Raw genomic sequence first — 11,562 nt, 5'->3', positions numbered from 1 at the left:
ACCATTTAACAGACAAAGTGACTTTTACAGTCAAAAATAATGTTAAAATTTAGATATTTAAATATTTTCTTTATTGGTAAGACTGTTGTTGTTGCTGTTTGTTCCTTCTGAAGCCATGTCTGGTTCATAATGGCTGGTTTCCTGGTTTCATTCCACCTGGATAAGATGTTGGTTCATCACAGGTGATCTGCTAGATGTACCCCAGTGTCACTGATGACATGCGCTGTTCTCTCAATAATAATAATAACAATAAGGAAATAAAATATTAACAAACAAGATTAATTTTGTTATTTTCTAATCTTTAATTTCTGCAATAATACTTTTTCTAAACCTAAGATAGGTTTAAATATGTCATTTTTTAATATATTGCTGTTGGTGTCTCGGTGGTCTTGTGGGTAATGGCATATGTGGACACCAATAACATCCTGGATATTTAAATATTTTCTTTATTGGTAAGACTGTTGTTGTTGCTGTTTGTTCCTTCTCGAGCCATGTCTGGTTCATAATGGCCGGTTTCCTGGTTTCATTGGCATTTGGGTTCCCCACCTGGATGGGACGTTCGTCCATCACAGGTGAGCTGCTAGATGTAGGAGGAAAGAGTAAGAAAAAGTTGTGAAAGAGTCAGCAGAAGTTCACCATTACCTTCTGCCAGAGCTTAGGTGTTTCGCTCATAAACACACACATTGCCCAGTCTGAGATTCGAACCCGCGAGTTAAAAAATGAGATATTTAAACTTATCATAGCCTGATGATCAATAATCAGTCACAGAAATAGGTTTTACATATCTCTGAACTTTCAAATTAGTGACCTGTTTGGATGCTCCTGTGGATAAGGGCATTTGCTGGTGAAAAAAAAAAAGGTAACTAATACATGTGGTAAGTAGCTTGCTTACCAACTACATGGTTCCGGGTTCAGCTCAAGTACCTATGGATCATTTACTACATGTTTGAGTGGACAGGAAGGCTTGCTTTGCTCCGTACCACAAAATCACAATGGCATTTTGCCAGCGTGCATCCATGCTTGTACATAGCAGGTCCTAACATTGCAGTCACCTTTGCTCAAATATATATAGTACCGGACACCCCTGCGCGAAGAGGTTTTACGAAAATTTTTCACTGAACCAGTGCGTGTGTTTATTACCGGCATAATGCCTCTCCCAAGGTTTAATTCTAACCATTTACCATACATTCTTCTTATTTATTCATCTTTATCGGTTGGTTCGACACATATATATATATATATATATATATATATATATATATATATATATATACACACACATATATGAACACATGTATATAACATGTATCAACTTACCTACTCTGATGTCCATGCCATGTCTTTTACCAAGTGTACGCAGTCGGTACAGACAACCGTTTTGGTAGTAATACTGCATAACATATACAAAACCTAAATAAATAAAGATGGATAGATAGGTAGATAGACAGACAGAATGGTAGATAGATAGATAGGTAGATGTATAAATTGTGTGTACAAATAAATATACGTGGTGAAGCACGGCCTTTGTATATATATATATATATATATATACTCTTTGACTTGTTTCAGTCATTTGACTGCGGCCATGCTGGAGCACCGCCTTTAGTCGAGCAAATCGGCCCCGGGACTTATCCTTTCTAAGCCTAGTACTTATTCTATCGGTCACTTTTGCTAGTACTTATTCACTGCGGCCCTTTTACTTCCGACTTACTTCTCTGTAACCATTTTACTTCTGGAATACCGCTCATGACTTATTCTTTGTAAGCCTAGTACTTATTCTATCAGTTACTTATGCCGAAACGCTAAGTTACGGGGGACATAAACACACCAGCATCGGTTGTCAAGCGATGTTGGAGGGGAGGGACAAACACACACACACACACATATATATATATATACATATATATATATATATATATATACATACATACATATATACGACGGGCTTCTTTCAGTTTCCGTCTTCCAAATCCACTCACAATTTTATTATCAATCAGCTGAAATTACAGAGTGACTCAAGGTATGATAGTTTCATGAATTGACACTTAAGAAACTGGCTTCAAATTATGAGGATTACCTTCACATAGTCTGGTTAAAATAATAATTTCGTCCAATCAATAATTTAAATTATTGATTGGACGAAATTATAGATTTAAGTATCTCATTTTTGACAGCAATTATCGGGAGGGCCCTGTGGACTGGTGTTAAGGTGAGTGCAGATGAGCCAGGTGAGGGTGACATTCTGAAGTGTCCTGTCCTGGGTTTGAACCTGCGAAGAAGGTAAGAGTGTATTTATTTATTTTTTTTCATTTATAAAAAAATATTTTTAAAAAAGACTTACCTTCTTCCCCCATCCTGACCAGGATTGAACCCCAGACAGGATACTTCAGAATTTCCCCCTCAACCAGCTCATCTACACTCACCTTTACCACCAGTCCAATCAGTTTAAAGTGGGGCCAGGCTATCGTATCCCTATCCACTAGCCCAACAACTACTCTTAATTTTGTTTTTGCTTGGGTTAAACACTGGAGTTTAAAGTCCAAGGTCTGACGATGTGAATTTTCCGAGTCCTTTCCTCGCAGGAGTGGCTGTGTGGTGAATTTTACCGAAATTTCTCTCCACAACTTCGGAAAATGCTCTTCATGACAATTTCCAATGTATTCGAGATCTGAAGCGTATTTGCTGAAAATTTCATAAAGAAATAAAATAACCTATATCAGATATATTCATATGATGTTTGTTTGTTTATAGTTTCAGCTTAGAGCTGCGGCCATGCTGGTGCACCGCCAATTTTCTCTGAGCCTCTTTCATTTCGCCGAGATATTTTTATTTATTTCTGATGTCTAGGGATGGGTACTGATGTGTATTAGCGAGTTTTCTGGAGAATTTAAAAGGCAAATATGCCTTATCTTGTCCTTTACATATATATATATAATTTACATATGTGTGTGTATTTATATATTATATATATATGTATGCATGTATAGACATACGTACATACAAGACCAGAAGTAAAAGAAAATGTTTTTTAAACAATGGTTTACCGTTTGAAAATTTTTTGAATCTAAATTTTAACACTGAGTAATGAGAGTGGTCTCCCTTGACACTAAAAACGAAAATGTTACAAGGTTCATAAATTGTGCTAGAAATAAGCCTCAAATCCCCAATAGTTTTTTGAAGTCAAAATTTTTAAAAATGATTTTTAAAAACAAGTTTTTTAGTGTCAAGGAAAATTTAGATTAAAATTGTTGGTAAAAGTCACTTTGTCTGTTACATGGTGGTCTAGGTTTCAATTCCCGCCCAGTTTGAAATTATTATTATTTTTTTTATTAATGTAAATTGGCAACCCTTTATATTGATCTTATGTCATTTTTTAATTACATTTTTCTTGGTGTCTTGGTGGTCTTGTGGGTAAAGCCATATGTAGACACTAATAGCATCCTGGGCAGGGTTCAATATCACCCAGGGCCTGTCCTAAGGTGTCTTACGAAAATTCTTCACTTTTTTTTAATCTCTAGGGAAAAAAATGAAAATGTTCAATAAGACCCCCTATAATACCTGGCACAGATTTGAAACCTCCACCTCTGTGCCATGTTACTACTTCTAAACACCTCTAACTATGAGGCCACCGAAGCAGCAACGATATTAACATGAATAATTAAGATATTTAAAGTTATTTCAATTTTTTGTAATTAAGGGAAACCTATGAAATTTGGTAACACACACGCACACAGTACAACTTAAGATGATGATGATGATATATGTATGTGTGTCTGTGTCTGTCCCCCCCCCCCCCAGCATTGCTTGACAACCGATGCTGGTGTGTTTACGTCCCCGTAACTTAGCGGTTTGGCAAAAGAACCGATAGAATAAGTACTAGGCTTACAAAGAATAAGCTCTGGGGTCAATTTGCTCGACTATAAAGGCGGTGCTCCAGCATGGCCACAGTCAAATGACAAACAAATAAGAGTAAAAAGAGAGAGTTATGCATGACTTAAAACTGCACCTAGTATATGGGCCCTGGTTCAGGCATTCCAAGGTTTTAAGGAGTAGGGAAGCACTTCTTAGCCACTATTGTTCTCAGATCTACTTTGACCCTTTCAGGTACCCATCTAAGGGTTAAATAACATGTAACTACCTGAGCCAGAGTTACATCATGGAATGCAGTATGGTGGATGGGAATATTTTTGGCAAATGAATCTGAAATCGAACAGAATCCGACGACTGGCATCCATGCCAACCTCTCCTTCATTGGACACTAAACTCTGCTTGCGATGACTTGTTGGGGCAAGTGAAATCGGAATCGTAATTGAACCATCCTCGATGACTGGCACCTGCGCCAGTGGAGCACTAACAGCACTGTCCGAGCGTGTTCATTGCCAGAGCAGTTGTCTGGCTCCCATGCTAGTGTTTGTGTTTGTCCCCCCAACATCACTTGACAACCGATGCTGGTGTGTTTACGTCAGCGTAACTTAGCGTTTCAGCAAAAGTAACCGATAGAATAAGTACTAGGCTTACAAAGAATAAGTCGTGAGCGGTATTCCAGAAGTAAAATGGTTACAGAGAAGTAAGTCGGAAGTAAAAGGACCGCAGTGAATGAAGTACCACACTCACACATATTAGTGTTAATATTTAAAATCGGCATTTGTCTGTCTTTACGTTCTGGGTTGAAATTCCGTCGACGTCGACTTTGCCTTTCATCTTTTCGGGGTTGATAAATTAAGTAGCAGTTGCGTACTGGAATCGATCTAATCGATAGCCCCGCCGCTCCCCCAAAATTTCGAGCCTTGTGCTTGGAGCAGAAAAGAATATTTATAATAGGTATACCTACACAAGTGTGCCCCGCTCACATTGGTTTACTCGTTAACTTTCAGAAAAATGAATGATTGTTGATAATGGAGCCTGGTGTAGCCATCTGGTTCACCAGTCCTCAGTCAAATCGTCCAACCCATGCTAGCATGGAAGGCGGACGTTAAATGATGATGATGATGATGATGTTCATCCAATTTTCTACAAATCTGAAGTGTCTTTATAGAAAGTTTCATTAAAAAATATCAATTTCTGCAAGTTATGAAGAAATATAGTTGAAAATTTGTGGCGTTATTTGAAACTTAAAATTCATTCAAGAGCCCTAACGTGCATTCCAGATTTGGAGAAAATTTATCAAGAAGAATGGGAAAAAATTCCTAAAGAAACATGCGAGTCATTGATTAAGAACTACAAGAAGAGATTGGTTGAAGTGGAACTGAATAATGGTTATGCTACGAAGTATTAAATCAGAATTATCAGTTATTTATGTTCTGTACGAATACTTCTTTCACCCCTAAATATTTATATTTGTATATAAATTCATTAGTTACTATAATTTCTTAGTTTCTTTTGCATATTCTTAGTTTATGCAAATATAGTATTGGTATATCCTATTTATGTTCATTAGAAATTAAATAAATAAAGAATTTTGACATGTATGAATATTTATTTTCCCCCACTGTGCGTATATATATATATATATATATATACATAGATGAATATGAACATAAAATGCAGGGAATTGTTTTTCTCATTGAGCAATAAATTTGACTTGTTTTCTATTGTTTGTCTAAAACAATGCATTTGGCTGGGTATACCTAGGTTGTTGTAGGAGTAAAGCGGTGAGGAGATTATATAGAAACTCTCTCTCACACACTCATTGGCTGACTTGTGTACATTTGCGTGTGTGCTTGGACCCTATTTTAAACCCAGGCTTCTATGTTGACTTATAGTGTTGTTGATATATATATTTCGTTTTGGGATTTGGTTTGCAAGATTCTTTATGTGAGTTTGTGTGTTGAAGCATATTCTGTTGTGTCTGGAGAGAGTCATTTTCTTTTTGTGCCTTATAATTTAACACACTCACCAGTAAAACTTCCACTTATTTCTTATGCAACCTTTTCAATAGTCAAGACGCAACGAAAATAAGGAATAAGTGGAAATTTTACCAGTGAGTGTGTTAAATTATAAGGCACAAAAAGAAAATGACTCTCCCCAGATACAACAGGGTGTATATATCATCATCATCATCATCGTTTAACGTCCGCTTTCCATGCTAGCATGGGTTGGACGATTTGACTGAGGACTGGTGCAACCGGATGGCTACAATATATATATATATATATATATATATATATATATATATATATATATATACATATATATATATATATACATATATATATATATATATATATATATATATATATATATATATATATATATATATATGCATGTATGTATATCATCCTGGAACAGCTGCTTTCCATTCTGGCATGGGCTGGACAGTTTGACCACTGAGAGTTGCACCAGTCAGACTTGGCTTGGTTTCTATGGCTGAATATCCTTCCTAACACCAACCACTTTACAGTGTGTGTGTGTGTGTGTGTGTGTGTGTGTGTGTGTGTGTGTAATCCAGATGAGAAGACTAACAATTGTCTCTGTACTGTACCACCTCTGGTTTCAATACCAGTTCGTGCAAAAATTCAAAGGAGAAAATTTACAGTTTAAAATACTAGAGTGGCACTTCGCCAGACCTGCCTTCTTACAGACTGCATTCATAGATAGGAAACAAATAGAATGAACAGGCTTTAATCACAAGCCACAACAATTGTTTCTGTACCATGGTAACACTTGTTAGTTTCTGAGCTTTCTTATTACATAACTTATTGATCCAGAAGCAGCAGCAGAGGACTACCACATCATCAGGTGAGTGGCTTCTACAGAACTTGTTTCATTAATTTTCATATAAATTCTGTATATACTAACAATCACACATCTAGATTCCAGTGAAAGAAATCTTGCTATATGGCAACCATAGAGGAGCTTTGAAACGCATGTTATGAGGTTATTGCCCAGATGATATTAAAAATATATATACACACACACATATAACTTTATATACACTTATAGTTTAAGATATATATAAAAAAAAAAAAACATCATACATAAAAACAACAAACATTGACATTAATAAACAGCTCATTAGTAATTAGCAATTTAATTATTTTGAAGAATGAGGGGCGTTTTTGTTACAATTAATTTTATTTAAAAAAAAAAAGTTCAATTTTAAAAATATAGGCATATTTTTTTACATTTTGCTTACTCATGAAAAAAGTTTTTTTTTATTTTCACACAAATTTAAAAATGCAAAAACAATGAAGATCTCAAAAACAGCCCCAAAAATTGCTGTTTCTGCTTTACAAATGAAGTCACATTAATACATAATAATAATAATAATAATAATAATAATAATAATAATAATAATCCAATAATGATAATAATAATAATAATAACAACCAAATGGTAAAAAAACTCAGTCAAGGCATTGAAGATTTCGTTCAATACAACACAAAATGGACAAAAATGGAAAGAATAAAAAGAAAAGATGTATATGCAAGTTTTAATTTTTACACCTCTTGGAGAAAAAATAATGAAGACACATTTGTGGAGGAGATGAAAGTAAATTTGATTTGCTTGGATATTAACAAGAAAAAAAGGTGCTGCTATTTCTAGCATGACCAGGTAGAGATTGCATAATTGCTTCTTGGTAAGATGACGATGATTTTATATATATATATGATGGACTCCCGCTGTCGTTGGACGATGTATGAGGGTTCGACCACAAGCTCACTCCCTTCGTCACATCGACATTACCTGTACAGGTGCAACATGTCAAAATGATCGCAGAGTAATGTGAAATGAAGTGCTTTGCTCAAGAACGCAATCGTAACACCCTAACCACTAAGCCATATATACGTGTGTGTGTGTGCAAGTGTGGTAAGTAGCTTGCTTACCAACCACATGGTTCTGGGTTCAGACCCACTGCGTGGCACCTTGGGCAAGTGTCTTTTATAGCCTCAGGCTGACCAAAGCCTTGTGAGTGGACTTGGTAGACGGAAACTAAAAGAAGCCTGTCGTGTTTATATATATATATATATCTGGGGACCAAATATTCTACCTGTTTCATGTTCAAACTAACCAGACCAGGCCTCTCACAAGTACCCTGTAATGTTATCCTAAAATGAAACAAACGCATCATCGAAATCTCGAAGCTACAAGATAATAATAATAATAATAATAATAATAATAATAATACTTGATTGATTGAAAACAATGTGAAGAACTAAAAATTACATTTGATAGAATAATCTGAGTGATGAAGGGTTGAACATATCTTATTTCTTTATTTCCCACAAGGGGCTAAACATAGAGGGGACAAACAAGGACAGACAAAGGGATTAAGTCGATTACATCGACCCCAGAGCATAACTGGTACTTAATTTATCGACCCCGAAAGGATGAAAGGCAAAGTCGACCTCGGCGGAATTTGAACTCAGAACGTAACAGCAGACGAAATACCGCTAAGCATTTCGCCCGGCGCGCTAACGTTTCTGCCAGCTCGTCGCCTTTCATATCTTGGCAAACTTCATCCCACCAAGAAAGAAGCTGCTTGGAGATCTCCTGCTGGTTTCCGACTGCTATGGATGCCAAAGCATGGCCATACTGGAGCAGGTCGTCCAATCAACTCACCAGATGCCTCGCTGAAGATCCCCTTCAACTAATGCAGGACCGAGACGGAGTTAAAAATGCCGAAGCAAGTTCAACCAGGTGATGACGATGACGAGGTTATTGTTTTAAGTCCAGGTCAATCTTCATCCAGCTGACATAACATTAATAGCACTCCAGATGTGACCAGCCCAACTTTTAAAGGTGTAGGACTACATTATCTACTCTTTTACTTGTTTCAGTCGTTTGACTGCGGCCATGCTGGAGCACCGCCTTTAGTCGAGCAAATCGACCCCAGGACTTATTCTTTGTAAGCCTAGTGCTTATTCTATCGGTCTCTTTTTGCCAAACCACTAAGTTACGGGGGACGTAAACACACCAGCATCGGTTGTCAAGCGATGGTGGGGGGACAAACACAGACACACAAACACACATACATATATATATATATATATACATATATACGACGGGCTTCTTTCAGTTTCCGTCTACCAAATCCACTCACAAGGCTTTGGTCGGCCCGAGGCTATAGTAGAAGACACTTGCCCAAAGTGCCACGCAGTGGGACTGAACCCGGAACCATGTGGTTGGTAAGCAAGCTGAGACACTTGGGTGTGATTGCAGGAAGATTTGGCTGCTATTTTTAGCATGCTTTGCAACCACATAGATACTCACTCTCTCTCTGGTCTCAGTCCAGCAGACCAATGATCAAAGACATCCCAGCCATGACCATCATGTCTTTTAATCAGTGTTATCTATTGCTAGATTATCCTTCCCTTTTTAAGACAGTACAGTTTGATTTAAGGGACACCTGGTTGCTATTTCTAGCAGGCTGAGCAACATAAAGACTTCTATGTTGACTTATGGTGTTGCTGATGTGGCTGCTGTTCAGCCCCAGCATACCTGTGATTAAAGACATCCCAGCCATGACCATCCTGTCTTGCTGTTGTTCAAGACATAAGGAATGTGGTTATAACTACATTATCCAAGACAAGACAGTAAGGTGCAATTGAATTGAGATTTGGCTGCCATTTCTAGCAACTTGTGTTAGAGGTGTAAAGGTAACAAATGCTGCATACATACACTGAAACATAAGCCCATACGCACATGCGTAAGCACACACCTTCACACATGAATACTTACATACACGCACACATACACGCACACATACACGCACAGAAGCATGTAAACAAATAGATTCACACACACCACATCTGTATATACACCCACATGCTCAAGCACACAAGCATCCATATATAAATACATACAGACACATGCACTAGCATACATGCATCCACACATACATCTATCTATATACACATACACTCACATTCAAGCATTCATACATAAATACATACACACAAAAACACCTATTAACACACGCACATTCATGTCTATTCGCACACACGCTGACTAACATTTCGAAAGTAAATAAACTTTTTAAAAAATTTTTTAAACGCATATTTGTTCGTTAAAATGCAAAAAAAAAGTTTGGAAATAAAAAAAAAAAAAAGCATTTATAATGAAAATAAAAATAGAATTAAGAAAAATAACAAACTGTTTTTTTTAAAATAGGAAATTAAAATAAAAAGAAACCCAAAGAACGAGAAAATTAAGGAAGTTTTTCAATTGGATCAGACAGGAGCAAGTTGTCGGAATTACAGGCAAACTTGAGGCAGAATTTATTGCATTTGTGTTTGGCCATGAATGTCTTAATGCCACAGACCCCTTCGTCACCCCACTCCCTGAATTCATGTTTGCGGGAGTGGACAGTCGGACAGGAGAGGCAGCAGGTTCGGTCGCGCACCTCCCCACGGAAGTCGCAGAGGATCATCTCGCCGTGCATCACGACGAAACTGAAGTGGGAAAGGGCGTCGAGAATGGAGAGAAGGCGGCTGCTGGGAGCTGCGGGATTGTTGTTGTCGATGCCGGCGCCGGCGCCACCGCTGCCGGAGCAGGTGCCGACCATGTCGGAGAACCGCTGCCAGCCTGCACCGCCTCCGTCTTCCGACTGAAATTCCTCGACAACCACAAATTCCTCTTGGCCAAATTCTTTCGGCCCGTTGCGTGCGCACATTCGGTTCAGACTCGATACGCTGTCGATCTGAGCAAGGTGGGGCCGGATGACCACCAGGTAGTCATCGTTGAGCACAGACTTGTTAAAGAGGTCGGTGATCTGTTGCTCAAGACTAAGGATGTCGAAATAACTCCTCCAATAACTTTGTTCGCCACATGCGTCCTTCTTCACGCGCACCAGGCAACGCTCACCTTGGCGCGCGCCCTTGCCGTTGAGGAAGCCCTTGTAGAAAAGATGCTCGTCTGTCTCCAGCTTTGATTTGTGGCTGAAGCTTGCCCAGTACACCTCTTTCTCTGACCAGTGGAAGTTCAGAGTGCTGTTGTCAAGTTTTAGGTCCATGATGTCACGGATTAGGATCTGTTGGGAGAGAAAGAAAGAGATAGAGCGATTAGTAGGAGAGAACGATTAGTAGGAGAAAGCGATTAGTTGGAGTAAAGAAATACATGGATATATATATGAGTGTACGGATGTGAACATGTATAGTTGTGTGGGTACGTATATGTGAATTACAGAGAATAAGGAAAAAAAAATTCATTAACAAACACAAACCACAACTTAGTATGGAAACCTCCATCATTAAACCATAAATAAGAGTCTATAGTTCACACACACTCAAAGAATTTTACTATTCAATTCAACAAAAAAATAACCCCCTCTTCAAAACAACACATGCACGTACACACATACCACAAAGCAGACGAAAAATAGTTCCTTCCAAACCCTTTCTATGAAATTGTTGACCATTCTTAAAATCCATTTAACACAATATATAGCTGATTACATTCTTCATAGAAAAGGAATTTGCCATTCAACTCAATAGGATTCTTGACACCCGCTTCCGCTCTTAAATCCATTCAACACAACATATACAAGCAGCTGACCATATTCTGAATTTAAAAAATGGGTACAGGACATAAAAAAAAAAAAAACGTTAAACACAATGAGAA

At 37.7% G+C, this 11,562-nt stretch overlaps 1 protein-coding gene across 8 annotated transcripts in view; it reads right to left on the bottom strand.

Annotated features, from left to right (window-relative positions):
• Nucleotides 1-278: 278 nt before the first annotated feature.
• The window catches only part of LOC149130225 (uncharacterized), a 38,590-nt gene continuing 27,306 nt past the window's right edge, over nt 279-11,562 (bottom strand). For 6 of the 8 annotated variants that reach the window (XM_089346338.1, XM_089346341.1, XM_089346337.1 and 3 more), the window contains one exon: nt 7,052-10,972. In XM_089346338.1, the coding sequence (XP_089202464.1) occupies nt 10,151-10,954 (804 nt within the window). In that variant the 5' untranslated portion in view covers nt 10,955-10,972 and the 3' untranslated portion in view covers nt 7,052-10,150. Of the gene's footprint in view, nt 581-1,317; nt 1,411-7,051; nt 10,973-11,562 lie in introns of those variants that run through there. The other 2 variants (XR_016239219.1, XR_016239220.1) reach the window with 1 other exon arrangement.

This window comes from Octopus bimaculoides, chromosome 30 (assembly GCF_046866305.1).
Source record: "Octopus bimaculoides isolate indiv1 chromosome 30, ASM4686630v1, whole genome shotgun sequence".
Taxonomy (NCBI): Eukaryota; Metazoa; Mollusca; class Cephalopoda; order Octopoda; family Octopodidae; genus Octopus; species Octopus bimaculoides.
This window is presented reverse-complemented; position numbering and strand designations above follow the sequence as displayed.